Source organism: Parambassis ranga, chromosome 22, assembly GCF_900634625.1.
Source record: "Parambassis ranga chromosome 22, fParRan2.1, whole genome shotgun sequence".
In the NCBI taxonomy this organism is placed as follows: domain Eukaryota; kingdom Metazoa; phylum Chordata; class Actinopteri; family Ambassidae; genus Parambassis; species Parambassis ranga.
Window position 1 is genome coordinate 4,207,451 of NC_041042.1, and position 20,651 is coordinate 4,228,101.

A 20,651-nucleotide genomic window follows, 5' to 3' on the forward strand; every position below is an offset into this window, starting at 1 on the left:
AACTGAAGGAGGGGTATTGTTGGGGATGCAGGAAAAGCATTACATCAGCCCAGACATGCATGCAAAATAAGCACACAGATGCACATATATCACTATTACTATATATATCTGATTTGGTCTTTTTCACTGCACAGGCTACAGAAACAATGAGTAAATGAGGCCCCAGTAAAATGGGTCACCAAACCTATTTATGTGGATGTGTTTGTCGCCTGCCCTCACTTCTCATAACGATTAATGGGCTAAGGAAAGAGTTTCACTGCTTTTTTCCTATGGAGACTTCAGTCCACAATCTTCCCTTCAGATGAACATGTTTGATCGGCACTCCTTTGGATGTGGATGTGTGTGTGTGTGTGTGACTACAACACAACAATGATATCAGACAAGTCACAAGAGTTATTTCTAAATGAAAAGACTTGCAACACAAAAGCAGCTTGTCTATCGTCGTGAATATAAACACGGCACCACATCCGTTCTGAGCTAATTCACTGGGAAGTTGTGTAGAAGCACAAATTGAGTCTGTTTTTCCTCGCATGAATGTGGTCCACGTAACCTCAAGTCGCCTGCTGTGCAGGGCCTAAGCCAGTGTTTTCCTTTATAACACTAATGTAGGCAAATATGTGGTTTTGTGGTAAAAGGAGCAACTGTATTTGACACGTTTCTTAAAAATCACCCATCTGCACTTGTAATAAATGGCTGCTCACCCCCCTCCCCAGAGGCGAGGTTCACTGATACACCTCCTTTCTTTGAGATGACGGCCTTCACAATACCAGGTATGTGGGACTTATGCTGCATACACACAACTCTTGCCATTTTCCCACCACTCTCTGTCTCTCTCATCTCTCTCTGGTGCAGACCTCCCTGTCTTATTTTCTTTCAGATGGTTTCAGGAAATGTCAATGTGGTGGGACTTCCCTCAATGAAAAATGAGGGTTTTTTTTTCCACGAGATAAAAAGAAGGAGCTAAGAGCCAAGAGGATCAAGGTGCAAAAAAAATAGGCCCCCCTAAACTCCTGATTAAAGGGCAGTGCACATGAAACTGTCTCCGTTTACAAGCTGTCCCCTCATGCCAGCTGTAACTTTTGGTTTTCATTTATGGCAAAGGTTTAATCATAACCATTCACCTTTTTTTTTCCTGCAGCTCATAGCTCGTCCATTGAAATCCTTCTCCTTCAGTTTAGTTTAGTTTAGTGAATGAGGCATTCTGCATATCCATGGCGACCACGCTCCAGACTCGCAGGAGTTTGCATAGAAATGAGAAGTATTAATGAAAGAGGGCAAAGACACACACATACTCTCTCTCTCTCTCTCTCCTCTCAGTGTGCCAGAAATCACAAACATTCCCACGTGATGATGGAGTTTGCTCCCTCCCTCGCTGGACACACAATAGCGCGCGCTCTGGTGCACCTCCATGCGCACACACACTCTCTCTCTCTCTCTCTCAGTCAGGAGAACTTAGTTCTGGTTTCACTCAGCTCTTCGCTTTAATTGTTTTAAGGAAGCCGCACTGAGGAATACTGTTTCTGCAGCCTCTCCACAAACACGCCAGAGAAAGAAAGAGAGAAGTCTTCGCTGCTTTTTTTTTTTTTTCTTCAAATGGGAGTTACATGCGCTTGTGAAACTTTGGCACACTTTTCTCCCCCTCAGTGACTGTCGAAGACGCTTCGTTTGAAACATGCCGGAGCGCATAAGCATTTCGGACTTTGTGGTCCTGACTAACGAGGATTTGTCTTCGCCGGGAACTTCGAGTTTTCAGGCTAAAATGAGCGACTGTCGGAACACAGTTTCAACCGTGGAGGAGGTGAGCTGGGTGGAGGAGGTGGAGGTAGGGGGAGGGAGGCGCAGAGAGACGTGCACCTTTATCTGTTGTTTACCTGTGTAGGAATGGCTCATGTGCGGCCTGTTGCCTGAAGGGTGCCTTCAGTGTGTTGATAAAAAGTCTGGAACGATAGGGGGCAAACATCATCATTGTGGCGATAAATACAAAGAAATGGTGTCATATTTATTTGTAGTGAAAATCTGGCAATATTTATGTGTGGTCACTGTAGTTGTAGTCAATTGAAACATGGTAGTTGTGATTGAAGTTTGCTGACCTGTGCAGTGACTACATGTACCAGGATGCAGGTTGGCTCTGGGTGCGGGACTAGTGCCACCACTCAGGGACACAGAAAGAACAACTTAAACTGAACACCCCTAAGTCTCCCTATACAATATATCTGCGTCACAGACACACACACAAAGTTACATGTTATGAATCATCACATTGATGCATCTTGGTTGTGTTTTCTAGTTCATTTTTGTGATCCTGAAGAAGGTAGCAACACATCTGTCCCCAAATGAGAGGAAAATGTGCTCATCTTCATTGGTTCATCCTCACCCACAGCACCATGGCAGGCTGAAAGTCATGGCACCAGAATGATTGAGTTACTGTTGGCCTCAGAGAGCAATCTGAGCTCTCAGTAACTCAGTATCTGTATCCAGCACCAGCAGACTGCCCTGGTTAGCTAATACACTTTAAAAAGTATCCTTATCCATAGCATCCTTTGTAAACACAATAAGAGAAGGCATTTTAACTGTGTGTGTGTCCTCTCTGTATGCATTTGTCTTCAGGAGAGGCTGGATGTTCACAGGAAGTCTGTGTACATTTTCCTGCCTCAGCAGAAATGTAAAGGTTGCATGAGGTGATACAGCATAGAGAGAGTATGCTTGGCCTCTGCCTCATGGGAGTGAGACTGTGATGGGACGCAAACAGAACAGGCACAAGGACACCTGCCAGAAAGAGGCATCATTTCGGGATATCGTTTTATAGTATATATAGTTTTATAGTAAGAGTATTGTGTGCCATTTTGTTTTCTGGTTTGAACTGATACTTTTTTGGCTCAAGGCTTGTTTGAGAACTCTCTGTGTGCATTTGTGTTTGTTTGAAATCTCCCAAAGCTCCCCAGGCAAAGGAGGAAACAAAAGGAGGCAGCCATGAACTCTGCCATTAAATAAATAATCGACACACACGAAGTGAATCTTTCCTTGGATTGGTGTTCTGGCGTGACCTCTGTTTTTAATTATATCCGCTTTGAATTTTCCATTTCAAAACCAAAATCCACAGAGAATTTTTTTTCTTAAATAAGATGCATCATGTTGAAAAATGTAATGGTTGGAAGTTTGGATACTTTTAAGTAATGCAGGCTTTGGTTCGTACTAGACAGTTGGAGGGAGATGAGAGGCACTGTCTGGGACCTCTTTGGCATGAAACTGACTGCTAAGCATAGATGGAGAATGCAGAATCCAGTTTTTATAAAGACAACAGTTTTACACAGCTGTCTGATGCATTTATCTTGGGGCTCCTGATTTTTTTTTTTATTTATGGACCTGACACACTGGAAAATACATAGTTGACATAACTGTTTGGGAAGGGTCTTGCCGGAATCCTGCACATGTGCGGACAGGCAGATGTAAGCGCAACAATCTCCTTTTAGATGGATATGGTTATTATGTTTAGTTTGCTCAGCAGGGTCTGGCTTGATTAATGGCTGGTATAATGTGTGGGCATGTGTGTGGTTTATGGCAGAGGAGACAGAGACACCATTTACCCCCCCTCGCCCACACACACACACACACACACACTTGGCTGATTGTTGCCTGTTTCGCCGGATTAGAGGAGACAGAAATAAGGAATGGTTTCAGTTCCTGCAGAAATGAGCCTCAATGGGCTTCGTGTCATTCCCAGCGAGGACAGATCTAGCTTTTTCTTCAAATTGAAATGGAATATTTAGAGATTGTAAGTGTGGTGAGGCAATAATGGATCATATACCACTGTATTTTTCAGCTTTGCTGTACAACCAGAGATTGCTACCGTTTTATTTACGTTATAAAACTGAACAACCTGTTTCATTGACCTGCACCAGCTTGTTTCCACCTTGCTTGCCAAACAGTGGAGCAGCAGCAGCAACAGCAGCAGCAGCAGCAGCATCCATGAGCAACTCCCATCCCTTCTAAATCACGTTCCCACTCATGGGCTGTAGCGTCACATTACACAACACCCACACTGCCTTTTAATTAATGAACCAACACTTAGGGAGTGGACTTGAATGGGAAAGACTGGAGGGTGCAAACAACACCATGTAACAAGGCAGAGTCATTAAAGCTATTCTTGGTGCCACACGGGTGGAGCGCCGCGAGTGTAACAAGTGGCCTGTGTGAGAAGAATAAACAGGATGTAGGTTCAAACATTGTTGGTTTAGAAAAGGTTGCTGAAATACAAAGAAGACGTTTGACTGTCTGCATCGTGGGTCCAGTTTTTTTTTTTCCAGCTGTAATGTCATTTTAGTCGGAGAGAGTTGTCTTTCCAACCTGGAAAGTGACAGGTTAATGACGTCATTTAGGGCTGTACATAACACTGCAAGACAGACAAGTGCTGCTTACTCACCTGTCTGCCTTAGTCACACTCCGTGAGAGAAATAACCAGACACAGTTTCTCAGTTTAATTCCTGTAATATGTATTAATAGCACAGTTCCATTACAAACACTGGTTTACTTTGCAAGGCAGCTTGTACCTGAGCTACAGATGGTGGCACCAGTCGGTGTCCTATGAGGACAGGGCATCCGTGGGCATGTTTTAGGTGTTAAGTGCTAACGGCATTCAAAAATCTCCTTGTGTTTCCTCTTCAGTGCAGCCTTACGATTGTGATTTGGGGGAGTTAGCCCTAAATGGACTGCGATTGACAGACTGTTTATGCAATCACATTCTTTCTGTCCTTTCTATCCTTTTAATTTTAAGCACATTGTTTTGCCTTTCTGTTTTATTGCAGTCTCTGGAGATGGATCACATAACTCTGCAGAGGATGAAGAAGATGATCAAAGCTATTCATACCTCTGGGCTTTGTAAGTGTCTTTAACTTATTTATAAAAATGAATGTATATTTTTTAAACCTGCCATGTTTAAAGCCACAAACGGGACAGTGAGTAAAAAGGGAAACTCCATATAACTGCTCTTTAAGAAGGAACCGTTAATTGCAAAAGTTCTTCAAGTGTATTTACATTGCTAGAAGTGACGGGCTTATAAGAAGTGAAAGTAGCAGCGGGTCAGTCTCAGCAAAATTCACACACAGTGGTTTCTGTCCTGTCAAGTAAAGTATGTCAACTCAACATAAGGTCAACCTCTATTATGGCAGGATGAGCTGTTCTGTGCATAGGGGAGCCTCTACATAATTCATTGTATAAGCCTGCTGCGGATGACATCATCAGACTCGCGTGGGCTGCGGTGTTTATGAGTGAGGCCCCTTGTTATGGGTCCAGTGTGCGTGGGTTGATGGGTGATTGTGTTTATATTAAAAATTCAGAGGTTTTGTGGTGAATGTATGTGTTAAGGTAAATGGCATTCAATTACAATGACCCCCCCCCCCCCTTTGGTGATCTAAAACCCCACTAAATGTTTTCCCAGTTGGTATGTGTCATGTAGAGCATGTAGGGCATAGCTTGCCCTGGATCTGTTAAATATGAGCATGCATAAGATGTGAGTGTTAACCTCAAAAATTGCGCGGGAGAAACAGAGGAACTGCATAACATATCCTGAAGTTGTTTTTCTGAACTTTCATACAAGCCTGCTTCCCATTTAGAGGTTCGTAGGTTTTAGTAAATGTGAGTCAGCGAGACAGCTGCCCAGAATTAGGCAACCAGATGCAGTCAGCAGTGCTCTATGCAGCATCTGCAGAGAAGTGCTCCATCATTATTATTCTCTTTTGGTTCTCCTTCTCTACTCCATCCTCTGTATCTAAGTAAAATCAGATGGGGTTAGTTCCAGTAATGTGACGACGGGAGCTCCCCCCCTCCCCTCTCCTTCATTATGTTGTTGAACCCCATAATCAGCCCTGATGTTAATCATGGATCGACGGTCTGACTCAAAGTTGTACGCCCACTCCTCCCCCATGCTGGTCTGATGGCCATGTCACACATGAAAACACACACACACACACATATACACACACTGAGATATTCTCTTGTTTCGTTCTCGCTTCCCATAAAAGCCAAGTGCCACTTTTCTGCCAAGATGTTGTGGCTTTGCGAGTGTGTGTGTGTTCTGGCAGAGCAGAGTGCGCAGAGATGGCTCTGGTGGTATCTGGCAGTTAAAGGTCAGATGTAAAATCATCCTCAGTGACTCAGCTGTTTGTTGTGTTGCTAGTTGCATGTATGTTGTTTGTTAGAATACTTTTAAAAGACTCATGCAGCCGCAGCGGCTCAGTTTTCTTTATACCTCTTAGGATTTTGTCTTTTCCCTCCTGCGCTGTGTCTGCATTCCTTCCTTAATTCAGAATTTTTTCAGCCATACAAAATGTTCCAATTTTTGTTAGTACAAGTGTCAGTCTACCTCCCTGTTTTATATTTGTCTTGTGGAAACTGCAACAGAAGAGATGTAATCTACTGTAATACCGTGTCCATGAACGAGTATACATGGTCTGCAACAATGCTTAAGTAGACATGTCAAAGTAACATCCACATGGACAGCAGGACCCAAGGTTTCACAGCAGAACATTGCCCAAAGCATTACACTGATCAAAACAACAAAAAACAAAACAACAGATCAGACCACCTTCTTTCATTGCTTCATGGTCCAGTTCTGATGCTCATATCATGTGCCCATTGTGCTTTGGGCTGTGGACAGTGTCCACTCTGACTGGTCTGCAGCCATGCAGCCCCATAGGAAACAATGCACTGTATATTCAGACTCCTTTCTATCAGACTACAAAGTGAAATAATGTACACTTTCTGAATAAAACGTATGTAAAAAATATCTTTGAAAAAGGAAAAAATCTTTGCTTTATTTGCATATGTGGGAAATACTTGAAACAGAAGGAAATATTCATTGGGGCGCAAATAATGTTGTTTCATTACATTGTTGATAGAAAATGATAATTTACATTGCTTTAATTGTATTGATTTGTGTTAGTTTTATGCAGTTGCTGTGTTAACCAAAGTAGTGTTGATACTACTATACATACTTGTACTATACATTCAGACTGAGAGGTCATGACCCTTAGTAAAGGGACCTATAAGCCCATAGTCCATATGTGTTTGCATGTCTCCTGCTCCAGGATGGGTGTAAACCAGTACTAATTTATCCCACATGCTTGTCTTGTTGAATTATTCCCAAGACTACTGGGAATGTCTGTCTGATTTTTCTTTTTGCCACTTTATACTGTCTGCATCTTCGGTCACTCTCTGTCTATATGTGTTGTTTTTTTTTTTAGCACATGTGGAAAACAAGGAGCAGTACATAGAGGTCTTGGAGAACCTGGGAAATAGTCACCTGACCCAGGACAACAACGAAGTCTCCACAGGCTTCCTCAACTTGGCTGTGTTCACCAGAGAGGTCACGGCCCTCTTCAAGAATCTGGTGAGCAAAGAAGCAAAATTTGGTTTGTTTATGTGTGACAGCAGAAGGTGGAAGAAGCCCACATCTGTCACCATAAAATGTTGCATGTACTATATATATGTGTGTGTGTGCTCCATACATGATGCATGGAGGAACAGGGCTTTTCAACAGCTGCATGCTTGCACCTTTTTTGACTGGGTTACTCCGGAACTCTCCCACCGATAGTTTCTATGGCGATGATAATTCATCCCAGACCTCCGTGTGTGTGTGTCAGTACCAGCACACATTCACCATCTCTCTCCCAATGTGTCAGTCAGGGCCTCACAGAGGAGACTTACACATGTGAAAAGTAGCTGTGTCCATAAAAATAGAAGGATTTACTGCACAATCAGTCCCTTGGTGCCATGTTTTTTGTCCTCCTAAGCGTGCGCATGTATTGATCTGTGGGCTGGAATTCCCCTGTGTCAGTAGTCCATGTATTAACTATTAGTTACCTCTGGTGTAACAACCAAAACAACACTACCAGTCTCCAAGCCTCTGTGTCAACATATCAAGGTTAGCTGTGCCGTCAGTTCACGGAAGTGTTGAGACATTATTTATGCTAAGAGCCGACTGCAGCTTGGCTGTATTTCAGCAGAATCCATGGAAAGTTTGCAGTGACATTTACAGTAAAGTCCGGACTGTAAATTAGCACAATGGTCAACTGGAGACAAGTGGAAACGATGAATAATAAGCGCATGTGAAAATAATATGTGATTTACTCCCATACACAGGGGAATTAGTAGGAATATTTACTGTAAAGTGCAACCTGTTAAGAGTCATGCTGTCTGATTCATTCTCTGCAAATCTGAGTCCATTTTATCTCCATCCAAAACCTCAAACAGTTCATTTATTTCATTACATCATTTTGCCCCCCTCAAAAAAAAAAAAAAAAAAAAAAGACGTGTTATTATTGCATGGTGTTTTTATTTCCTGGTGACTCACCACTGTGTGGGTTTCCACTCTCATTCCCAAAATGCGAGTCCATAGGGACGTACAGTAAGAGTGTGTGTTTGCCCACACAGGAGAAGATAAGAGCCACCTGTGTTGTGTAATATGTTAACATTCAGTGTTTGTTTTCCTCCATATTTCAGGTGCAAAACCTTAACAACATCATGGCGTTTCCTCTGGAAAATGTGCTGAAGACAGAACTTCGTGACAGCAGATTAGTGAGTATGGACGTATTTATATATTTGTTTTAGGGCAGACGCCATAAGTTTTGATGGGATCTTTATTATTACTTGAATCTGAATGAAATGTGTGACATGTTTTTTTCTTTCACAGTGCTGTTATTTATATAGCCAAAAAGGAAAAAAAACACCCTGTTCAATACTAAGTGCCCCTTACTGCTTCCATTGGATTTGATAGTGTGAGCTGCAGCAGGTGCTGCTGATCATCTGTCTTTGATGAATTGATCATCAGCAGGTGTGCAGACCTCTGTAAAAACAGACATTTTGTCAGTTCGCTGCTCTGCAGCATCCAGGTGTCTGTTAACACAATGACAAGAGAGAAAGACATAAACAATAGTGTTAGAGAAGCAACTGCACATCAATCTATTTGGAGTTCAATGTTCTACAGTGAGAAAGAGTATTCACAGGTGGAAATATTCAAGACAGCTGTCAATCTTGACAGGACTGGACGTCCCAGAAAATTCACCCCAAGGGCTACAGACCTCACTTAGCATGCTCAGTGTTAATGTGACAGCACAATTAGAAGAAGTACAGTTTGTTTGAGGGGTTACCAGGAGAAAAAGCACACCAAATTCCATCTTAACAACACTTGTGACTCAATGTCCTATTGACAGATAAGACCAAAGTGGAGTTGTTTGTTCTTTATGATCACCACCATGTCCGCTGAAAACCAAACACAGCATTTCAGCAGAAACACCTCATACCTACTGTAAAGCACGGCAGTGTAGGGGTGATGATTTGGGCTTGTTTTGCACAGGTCCTGTTCACCTTACAGTTCGTCTATTCAGCTGAGGTTGTATTTGCAAAATGGCTGCTAAAGAGAGTTAAGGAAGCTCAGTAGCTTTGTTTGTGTATATAATCAGTACTGTCCAAAATTATTAAAATACAACATTGTAAAATCAGTTTCTATTATGGATTCTCCTTCTTAAGAGGATGATGCCGTCTGTCTGTGTTGTAGTCTCTGCTTAGCCTGTTGAGATGCTGGATAATATGAGGTTATTTGTGCAGATTAATGGGTAAGACGGAGCTCCATCCCCGTGCCTAATGTGTGTGTCTTACCCAGTATTTGGCCTTTTGATTTGCCTTGCCAGCAGACTAGTGAGTAATATCAGGCTAATGCTTGTGTAAGCTCCTGTCACTGCCCTGTCTTTTGCACAGCTGATTGGACAGCTGAGCATTGCCACAATGTAACAGTGAGGAGAGGCTGCTGAGATCCTGTTCAGCCAGATAGCAGAGGAGCTGGCATGAGTAATCATGTCTGTGTGTATTATATGTCTGACCTCTATGCAAGGAAGTCTGTAAAATGCAGCTTTATGTGTTTACTATTTTTTTCTCTCACAGGAGTTGAAGAAACATATGGAGAAGAGCTGGAAGGATTACGACATCAAAATGTAATTAACTGCTCTTGGTTTACATTCTTATGGCTGCACAGTGTGTTACTGTAATTATAAGAGTCACATGTTTTTTTCCCCCCACAAATTACTGAGTCACACACGTTTGCCTAATGGGTTAATAGGATCATCCCCCCGAGGCCATTCTCTATTACGCTGCTGTGAAATAAAACCAAGGCACTCGCACTTTACAGCCATCATTTGATCTCATTCTGCCTGTGGTTTAAAGTGTTTTATAATGCTATAAGGAGATTACACCTCTCCCTTTATTGTCTTTCATCCAACTCGTTCTCTCTGCCGCCCTGTCAGAGGGAAGCTAGAGAAGGAGAGAAAGGAGAAGAGCAGGCAGCTGGGGTTGATCAGGACGGAGGGATCGGACGGGGGGGAGGACATGGAGAGAGAGAGGAGGACCTTTCAGCTGCAAATGTGTGAGGTAGGTGGATTAGCGCCAGTCAAAATACCAAACTCCAGACACCTTTTATACACCTGAGCTTGGGTTGATTTAATTCGCAGGGGTGGTCTGAATATCTGGTTTCCATATTCCATCCATGGATGACCAGATTCCAAGTTTTTTTCTTAACATCTCTATAAATCAATAAAAAGGAAAAAGTATATTTATATTTGGTTTAATTGAGTCCTGTAACATTAGAAATGACTGTGTAGTCATTCACACTATTACATACAGGTGGTGTATTACATACAGCTTGTGCACACGTAGCTGAGAAACACACACACACACAAATCCTGAGTGACACCAGCTGTTGAGACAAAGAGGAGCGGCAGGGCAAATGGAATTTCCACTTGTTGCAAGTCCCCCTAAACACTCCATGCTCTACATATAAATTCACATAGAAACCTGCACACAGAAAGCTGCTTCAGAGGGACACAGTCATTTATACTGGGAGTTTATGGAGCAAAGACAATGGAGTCATTCCTTCCACACAGAACTAAAACTCCACAGCTCCATTTTTCCGCCGTTCAAACTCAGAATGTAGACATGATTTTAAGTGTGTAATCCAACTCTAGTCTAAGTTCACTGACTGGCTCAAGTTTTGAAATGACTGCACATGACCTATGAAACCGTCTAGAATAAATATACTGACAAACAGTAGCTTCATACAGTCGTTGTTGTGTGCTTTCAGTATCTCTTGAAGATCCAGGAGCTGAAGGTGCGTCAGGGTCCTGATCTCCTCCAGAGCCTCATCAAATATTTCCAGGCTCAGCTCAGGTCAGTCTCAGCCCAACAGTAACTTTTTTTGTAATCAGAAGACATCCTAAACCTAGAAAACATATTGATTTGATCTTCACCTATGGTTTTGCATAGTAGCTGAGGCTCTTTGGTTTTGCTTTTACGAGCTTTTTTGATTGTTGTTAACCATTTTTCCCTTTTTTTAATCATACGGAGGGTTTCATGTGGGTACGGAGCTGCTTGTACAGCTTTTACACGTGATGTTTTGGTTGGTGGGAAGTAGGGTAATGACTCAGCATGTGTTGCAGTTTCTTTCAGGATGGGCTGAAAGCTGCTGAAAATCTTGCTCCTTTTATCGAGAAGCTGGCTTCTTCTATTCACACGGTAAACACAGCATCTGCTGCCAGTCTGTCTGCATGCATTATCTATGATTAAGAAGGTCTGTTTACGATGTTATCACAAAATGCCCACACATGCAGTTGATCTTAATTCTTTTATGAAAAGTAGGAGCCCCCTCTTTGTGTTTTGGTGAACCCTTTTGATAGAAAGCCTCCCTCACTCACTGCAACCTCCCCCCATCTGAACCCGCAGAATGTTTTTGGAGTCTATTCCCAGAAATTCTTCCCCCTATTTTCAAACGACGAAACTGAAAGCATCCCTCATTTTCATTCCTTCCTTAAGAGCACACCTATTTCTCCAACCGCTGCACTAAATTTCCCTTTTCTGGGTTGAGCACTGGAAACAGGCTGTTGACTGTAATACTGGGAGCGTTAGAGGTTTTTCTGGTTCTTCGCGGGCTGTTCTTAACAGGCCTGTTCAGACACGCCAGACCTCAGTAGAAAATTCAGATAGAATCTGTGTTATTGTTCTCAGAAAAATAAAAATATTTGAGTTCAGCTAGCTTGTGTTGCATGCAAGATTGTTCCCAAAACCTCCCAAAGACTCCCTCCCAAAACCTCCCAAGACTACACGCCCAAATACTCAGCTCTGCTCTGCATTATTTAGACCATTACACAAAGCTCTGATGTGTTCCCGCTCCACACCCAGAACAAATAAAAAGAAAGCATTGTATATGATTTAATGGGGACATGGGAGAACTCATTAAATACTGTTATGTTGTAGGTGCGTCTGGACCAGGACGAGGAGGTGAAGCAGCTCACTCAGCTGAGGGATTCTCTTAGATTACTTCTACAAGTGGAAGGGAAAGAGGTAATGCTTAATTGTTATACTCTTTACAGCAGCCAAATTACTGTGGGTGAGTAAAATGCATCTACATAAGCTTTTCTAGATCTGCAATTTAAGATTTATTTTCAACTAAAGTTGGAAATCTTTGTTTTTTTCCCTCAGGAGTATCTGAATCGGAAAAATTCCGGCAACGGTTACAGCATCCACCAACCACAGGGAAACAAGAAGTATGGGACAGAGAAATCTGGATTCTTGCTGAAGAAGAGCGATGGGTGCGTTAATCTCTTCAGTTCAGTGCACATTTTCAGTTATATTTTTGCTCATTTTTTTGTAAACAAAATGCATTTTTACAGTTGTAATTGCTATAAATAGTCGTGTATTTTAATATATCCCAGTCCATTAGGAGGTGTTTTGTCACTGCAGGACTTGTAGGTTAGTTTTTCTAGCTGCCTCAAAGGCAGAAGTGAGTCCTGCATGCACAAAGAATGGCAAACTTAAACTTTCTCTGCCCCAGCTGGTGTTCATTACTGAGAGATGAAGATTCAAGCAGGGGCCCCTCCTGTGGAACTTATTGGCAGACTTGCTAAGTGAACGGATCCAACATTTGCGTCATGCACACACACACACACACACACACACACACACACATGGGTAGATTACTGTATGATAAAGAGAGGGGATGTGGTTCAGTAGGGCGAATGGGAGGAGGCAGAAGAGTAAACTTTCCCCAGGCCACTGACGCAAAACAGAACAGCTATTTTACCTGATTCAATCAAGATGATGAAAACAGGAGTGGAGTGCTGTGAAGGGGAGTAAACTGAGCCAGCACAGTGTTTAGATCACTGCTTCTCAAACTGAGAATGCAACAGTTACCAATGCAGACTAATAACTGGTGTTGAGAATGTTGCATGAACAGTGTTTCTTCGTCCTACAGGATCAGGAAGGTTTGGCAGAAGAGGAAGTGTGGGGTCAAATTTGGCTGCTTGACTATTTCCCACAGTACGGTGAGGAGTGATGTGATGCATCTATCAGTAAAATCTAAAGCAAACCTCCCATTCATACTGACATGAACTCCTTTGTCTTCAGATCAATCGACCGCCGGCCAAACTGAACCTCCTGACCTGTCAGGTGCGGCCGAACCCAGAAGACAGGAGAACCTTTGACCTAGTCACTCGTAGGTTCATTCTCAACTCCTGACCCTTCAACTTTACTCTCGACAGATCGTCATTAAAGCAGAATCATCTGCAGCACAGCTGTGTGGAAGCTTGCTTCTTTGCTCCCACATTAATTGAAATTAGAATCTGAGACTTTGGCACAAACGTCACACATTCCTTATGATTCATAATAAAAAGCTTTTTCTGTGCCAATTTTAGTCATGCAAATGTCTCCATCTACCAATAATATATAACTACACACTTTTATTTCTTCACAGATAACCGGACGTATCATTTCCAGGCAGAGGATGAGCAGGAATGTGTGATGTAAGCATCTGTACCACCATAGGCTGCATGCTTTCTCACTGCACTGTATAAGTTGTTACATGTCTTTCTAACTTTGTCTTAGCATGGGGGAGAGAAACTCTGCAGAAACAGCCAAGACTGTTCAAGAAAAAAACAACAAAAACAGTGAAATTAGATTAAGTTAAAAATAAGATTAAGATTTGGATGCTGAGAGGAGCTGACAGTGTACACAATACTGCCCTCCCGCTTCCTTGTTCCAGCTGGTTCTGGGTGGGACTTTTCTTTCTGGCCACAAATGGCAAGTGAGGGAACCTTTGTGTGTTCTGAAGTGGTTTTGGATGAAGGGGGGGTTGTATGTGGGGTTTTCTGTCCCATGGCCTTCCCTTGTGTGTGGGCCTCCAGGCGGATTTCTTTGATGCAGTATGCTGTGTGAGTTTTGGGACAAAGAGAGATGAAAATGGTTTGTAGAGAAAAGCACCACAGTTTAAAAAAATGGGGTTTTGAAGTTTAGAAAGTGAGAATGACGATGACTTATTGCAGAATGGCTGAGCAGAAACGTGTTTCAGCACATGTTTTGGGGTCTAGGTTCAAACTCTTGTCTTCACCTCTTGTTAAAAAATGTTAAATAAAGTGTAATAACAATGTTCTACATGTGTGTCTGTGCTTCAGTTGGGTGTCAGTGCTGCAGAATAGTAAAGAGGAGGCCCTGAACACAGCATTGGGTGGAGACCAGCTTCACCTCCAGGACAGCGGGCTCCAGGAACTCTCTCGAGCCATTATCGCTGAGCTGCGACAAATGCCTGGCAACGAGGCCTGTGCAGACTGTGGAGCTCCAGGTCAGCTTGATCCAGGAAGTGAAAGTGAAAATTCATTGACAGCCCGCTGACCTGCTTTTTCCCCCCCCATGTCTCAGATCCAACATGGCTGTCAACCAATCTGGGCATCCTGACCTGTATAGAATGCTCAGGCATCCACAGGGAGCTGGGCGTCCACTACTCCAGGATTCAGTCTCTCACACTGGACCTGCTGAGCACCTCTGAACTGCTGGTACACACACACACACACACAAAAATTCCCAGACACAGTTTTAGATTTTCTGTTGTCATGATTTCCTAATCACAGGCATTATGTAACTTTTTCTTTGAAATGGCTTCATGTGACCGCACTGCGTGTCACTCCAGTTGGCTGTCAGCATTGGCAACACCAGGTTCAATGACATCATGGAGGCAGGCCTTCCAAATGACTCCGTTAAACCACTGCCACAAAGTGACATGTGAGTCCCAGACGTCATTTAAACCCTTAAACTTTACATCATAAAATATCTTAAGGATTTTTGATTAAAACATGTTTCCTTGACAACCAGGAATGCCAGAAAGGAGTACATTGTGGCAAAGTACGCAGAACGTCGGTACGTGCTACGCAGAGATGAAACAAATCCGGGCCGGCTGTATGATGCCGTGCGGAGCCGCGACCTCACTTCGCTTCTGCAGCTGTATGCAGAAGGAGCAGACCTGGCTAAACCACTCACACTTCATGAAGGACAGGTGAGGATGACGAGTCGATTTAACCAACAGGATTACTTCCTGAAAAGTGTTCCAACATTCCCACACATGTCCTGTATTTAGTTTGAATGACGGCTACATCCTGTCATGGCCACCCACCCAGTTTGTTTTTAGCTCAACACACACACATACACACACACTTGTTTCTGACTTCATTTTAGTACTGTGGCTAAAATTGTGGAAAATAAATAAATTCATCTTATTGTTAAAAACAATTTGAAGAATTGTGGGTAGTTACAGCATGGTTTATATATGTGGCTTCACTGAGACCCTCCCATCACTTTTAGCCTCTAATCCAGTCTCCCAGTTTTGTCCCTTATCCTCTCATCTTGCCTTCCCCTCCTCTGCTGTCTCTCCCAACTCCTCGCCTGTGGTGTCTTTAATCATGTTTTACCCTCCTGTCAGCCACTTCCTTCACACAGCCCTCAGCTGCGTGCGTATTGGGGTCAACATCTCAGCGTGTTTATGCGTGTGCTTGTTTGTTTGTGTTGACTGGGTTTTAGTTATTATTTCAGCTTTTAGGTCAGAGCTCACATCTCTGGAGAACAAATGAGAGAGGCTCATTGAATTACACAGGCACTTTCTTCACATAAACAAGTCGTGCTTAAAGCTTTAGGAATGTTTTTTTTTTTTACTTGTAGACACACAAGAGCTGTCACACGATTAGTCTGATATAAGCTTCAGGGACAACTTATATAAAGATGCAAAAATCTGCAACTTCATATCTGTGACTGACAGATTAGTTGCACTCAAGGGAGACAAACTGTGCATATGGAATATCTCTTTATGGGTCAACACTTTGACCTCACTTCATCTTGTTTAAAAGGGGATCAAAGAGACGGCTCTACATCTTGCAGTGCGTTTGGAGGAAAGAAGCTCTCGAGCACTTGTGGACTTTCTCTGTCAGAACAGGTCAGACTTTGACACGTGTTATGCTTTTGCAACTATGGAACAGGATTTTTATATACTGACAGTGATACACTCTACAGCAACTGTCTGGAGAAAAGAACATCAGAAGGAAACACAGCTCTCCACTACAGCGTTCTGCATCACAAGCCTGAATCACTCAAGTTACTGCTCAAAGCAAAGGCAGCCCTTCACACAGGTACATTTAAATATGTTACTTATATTTCTCTGTCACCTTATGAGGAAGAAAAACATTTATTTTGTCTCTTTGTCAGTAAACTCTGGAGGAGAGACGGCTCTGGATATTGCGAGGAGGCTGCAGCACATGCAGTGCGTGGAGCTGGTGAGACCTCAAACTTTTAATTCAAATAAACATGTCAGATGTGCATTCAAGTTCAGTTGAGGAGTCAAGTTGCAATATTAAAATACCCAGCTCCAGACACAAAACAACACAACTTCCACAGCTGGACATACTACCTTGAAAAAACTCCCTCTGCAGCAAAGCTCAGCTAAGGACTCAACTCCCAGGATGAGGAATCCTATCCTCATCAGGTCCCTCTGTGCATCTTTTATAAACTGCTTTTATTTTCTTACCGGCCATCTGCCCTGCTGAGTCAGAGCTGTCTGCAACATCCGTAGTGAACATCCTTGTTCTATGGGTCTGTTTTGAATTTGAAAAACAATACTAGCTTGGATTTAGGTGACGTTTTATCTGCTTTAATTTAATGGACTCAATAGGCTCTAAGAAATATGCACACTTTTCCCCCCATTTATTTTTGTTGTTGTCTTGTTGCATTAAAAAAGTGCTAATTAAATCCACATATTAAAATATGTTGAGCCAAGTAGGTTGATTCATAGCTGCCTCCAATTAAATTAGGTATGTGTGTCTGTCCTCCTGTGTGTGCGTGTGTGTGTGTGTTTTAGTTGGAGCTCGCCCAGAGTGGGAAGTTCAACTCTCAGATCCATGTGGAGTTCACATGGGAGACACAGTCTCAAGAGTTCTATGACAGTGAGGATGACCTGGATGAAAGGGTAAACACACACACACACACACACACACACACACACACACACACACACACACACACACAAACACACACACACACACACACCTCTGTCCCTGTCTTCTAGCCAAAACAAAAAACACACAAAAAAAATTAGAGATGCTATTCATGAATGATTAAAATGAACTGAATAAAAAGTTGAGATCAATAGAAACGTTTTTATCCACCTTCTTCTAGGTGAGCCCTTTACCCAAAAACCGTTCCCCTCTCTCTTCAAACGGAGGTGGTGGATCCTCTTTTGCCCGTTGGAGTAATGGTGCCAATGCCAGCACAGGAACCAGACCGTGTCAGACTTATGAGAATCTCGACTTCTTATACAAAAATCCTCCGGCCAATAGCGCCCCCTCTGGAACATTAATGCCACCACCACCGCTACCAGCGAAATCCATTCAAAGAGGTGAGCTACTGTGTGTATGAATTTGTGTTAGCTCTTGGCATTGTAATGGTTTTTAAATTTGAGTTGTAATCATATAGCGATGTCCCCTTTTGACCTCCACAGGTCGCTCAGACCCTCAGATTTCAGTCACAACACATGAAGCAAACCCCCCATCGAGACGTTGCTCCAACCCTGCCTCCCGCTCGCCGTGTTCCCAGACAAAGTCCAGACACAGTCCTCCTTCACCCAGTACAGAAAACCACAGCCAAGGTGGGAGACCCCCTAAGTCTCCCCATGGACAGGGAGGTCTGCTCAGGTCACAGAGGCAGACCTGTGAGGGCCAACCTGGTACTAGTTCTGGGTCTCAAAGTAGTCCCACACAACCATCCTCTCAGAGTCACATAGGTCCAGTCAGGTGAGGGAAAACCAGCTACGTGTCATGCAAACTGTATTGTTGGTAATGAGGTGGAAGTTAAAGTGGAATTTCCTGCTACTTCTGTGTCATCGTCTAGTTCAGAGAAAACCACGTCATACCGTCGCACCAGCGGTGGAGGAGGCAGCCAGGCAAAGTGTGGTGTTTTGTCTCCGACCTGTGTGGGCAGCCAGGAGGAGCTGTACTGCAGCTTAGTGGGGAATAATAGTGCAGGCTTCCCCTCAGCTCCAGCTCCAGCCCCTTCATCCTCACCTACTGTGACCTGCGCCCCACGGCCTCGCAGAAACGCTATGGTACAAGCACACAGAAACCACTTTGCTTTAGTATTGTAGTTCAAGTCCTCCATGTCACAGTCTTTTATTTAATCTAACCAATGTCTGTATAAAGTTGTGTCTAAGAAGTATTTCGCATGTGTCCTCCAGGTGTCTGGCAGCAGACCGCATCAGAAGCGTGTCCAGGCTTTAGTGGACTGCAGAGCCGTCAGTTCTGAGCAGCTGGCCTTTTTTAAAGATGAAATCATTGTGGTGACAGCCTCTAATGACCCCCACTGGTGGGTAAGTGCAACTACAGATTCTTGATGTCACAAGCTGTCTGCTGTTGTTCAAGTATAACATTAGATTATAAAGTCAGAAATGTCAGACTGTGTACTTGATGATATAGCTCTGGATTGAATCTATTATATATATAAATGAAGCATTATTGCTTATTCTGACAGGTTGGTCACATAGAGGGAGAACCATCCAGGAGCGGGACTTTCCCTGTCAACTATGTACACAAACTGACTGACTGATGGAGAAATACTTTGTCACAAAGAGGAACTCATTCACAGCAGAGGACAGTGTTATCTAACAGTAGCTCCATATGGAGAAATACTGGCAGAGGGGAAACCTGGAGATGACCAGATTAACATTTACTCACTTTAGAAGCCAGACGTTGAAAGGTACACATAAAGCCTGTGTGACAGAGGTACGAATGCTCTGACCATTCAACCGCTAATCCCACATTTGTTTAGCAGATGTTGTCTATAGTGATCTTAGACATGTGTATAGAGGTAACATGTACCTGCAGGGCAGAAAAAAACCCTTTGAAGCATTTTAAACTCCTATAGAGAGTTGGCAGAACTGTAGATGTGTACTGAATGAGGATGTAGGTTCTTTTTTTTATTGAATGGAACCTGCCAGTATACTAAAGGCTCCGACCTGCCCAGCGTCTGCCGCAGCCTGCCCTGGGACGTGCCTGCCAGTCTGTCTCAGACAAAAAAAAAAAACACCAGGCGTCTTGGCAGCTCAGGGGGAGATCTGAAACTTTAGCTCAACTCCCAGCACAGCACGGAGTGTGGAGGATCCAGTTTCCTCCGGCTCCAGGCGTTGGTCTCTAGAGGACCTGGATGGTGCATTAGAAGGGGGGAAAAAAAGACTTTTTCAACCCTACCCGGAAATGGCACTTAAAAAGCTTGTTATTAGCTGCACCCCCACTGCCGTAATTTGTTCAGTGGACATTGAAGACCCACGCCAAATATACATAAGCACACTTGCACTTAATGCACACACATAGGAGCTTCCAGAAAGGAGAGCATGGAGAGGGAGAGGTGTCAATCCTCCACTTGTAACATGTAACACATTTCACAGCTATTACAGAGGCTGTTGTACATATGTCTAAAATTTTTATATATATTCATCTATAGTATATAGATCATCTGTTATGCATTATAAAGGACTATGTCATTACAAAAAGTGTTGCTAATCTTCTGTTTTATTGTGTAAATAAGAGGAGACAGCTCTGAGTATTCTGTTCCGAGAGGACAGTGATGAACAAAGGTGGGCAGGTTTACTTCCTCGTTAAACAAACTGGAGTCTGTTTGCTTCTACTGATATCATCTTACTACACTGTGGATGATTAAGCAAAAAAAGTCACAAGACTTCCTTGTTGGTTATCAGCCTTGTGACTACAGCTGTAAGAAGGAGCTCTGTCTGAATGTAAAGCTCATTTTTGAGTACATTTGTAAAATACATGTGGCATTAAACATGTTAAACTGTAAATAAGGCGATTTTTGTTGTTTTTGTTTTCATCTCCAGTATAGAGGACAATGCCACTGTGTCTTTAATGCTCAATGCCAGCACACACATTACTTGAATTTAGTGAGTTTGAGCACCATAAAAAACCTACTTCCATTTTGATGTCACCTTTGGATAGCAATCAAATGGAATATAATGGCGGCTTATACAGTATCAGTGCTTTCCAACCAGTGGACCACGGCACATTGGTGTGTTGCTAGTGATCATAAGCTGTGTGTGTGTGTGTGGGAAATTATCCAATTTCACTTAATCGGTCAATTTACTGAAAATAATTTCTTTATTCATCTATGCCAGCGAGGTATAGTGACAGGCAATTAAATACCCCCTAGAGTTAGATAAGTGAATGGATCAGTGCTACTGTCTAGTCTGGCAGCACAACCACTAGCTTAACTTAGTGCAGTCAGTGTGTGTGTTTGTC

At 43.0% G+C, this 20,651-nt stretch overlaps 1 protein-coding gene across 1 annotated transcript; it reads left to right on the plus strand.

Annotated features, from left to right (window-relative positions):
• The first annotated feature begins 1,423 nt into the window (after positions 1 to 1,423).
• Positions 1,424 to 20,197, plus strand: asap3 (ArfGAP with SH3 domain, ankyrin repeat and PH domain 3). Its single transcript, XM_028395127.1, has 26 exons — positions 1,424 to 1,798; positions 4,803 to 4,875; positions 7,239 to 7,384; positions 8,497 to 8,571; positions 9,934 to 9,983; positions 10,293 to 10,416; positions 11,126 to 11,211; positions 11,481 to 11,556; positions 12,295 to 12,381; positions 12,520 to 12,629; positions 13,292 to 13,361; positions 13,444 to 13,531; positions 13,790 to 13,838; positions 14,487 to 14,653; positions 14,731 to 14,864; positions 14,999 to 15,090; positions 15,181 to 15,361; positions 16,206 to 16,291; positions 16,369 to 16,484; positions 16,561 to 16,628; positions 17,210 to 17,317; positions 17,527 to 17,746; positions 17,849 to 18,140; positions 18,238 to 18,451; positions 18,581 to 18,712; positions 18,874 to 20,197. The coding sequence occupies exons 1-26, from the start codon at positions 1,673 to 1,675 to the stop codon at positions 18,946 to 18,948; spliced, it is 3,045 nt and encodes a 1,014-aa protein (XP_028250928.1). The 5' UTR covers positions 1,424 to 1,672; the 3' UTR covers positions 18,949 to 20,197.
• Positions 20,198 to 20,651: the final 454 nt, after the last annotated feature.

Bases quoted from the DNA above. Each gene is read 5' to 3' on its own strand.
- asap3 (XM_028395127.1), top strand. From the start codon at position 1,673: ATGCCGGAGCGCATAAGCATTTCGGACTTTGTGGTCCTGACTAACGAG. The intron at 7,385-8,496 runs GTGAGCAAAGAA...TCCATATTTCAG, and splicing joins CGGCCCTCTTCAAGAATCTG to GTGCAAAACCTTAACAACAT. The intron at 15,091-15,180 runs GTGAGTCCCAGA...CTTGACAACCAG, and splicing joins CCACTGCCACAAAGTGACAT to GAATGCCAGAAAGGAGTACA.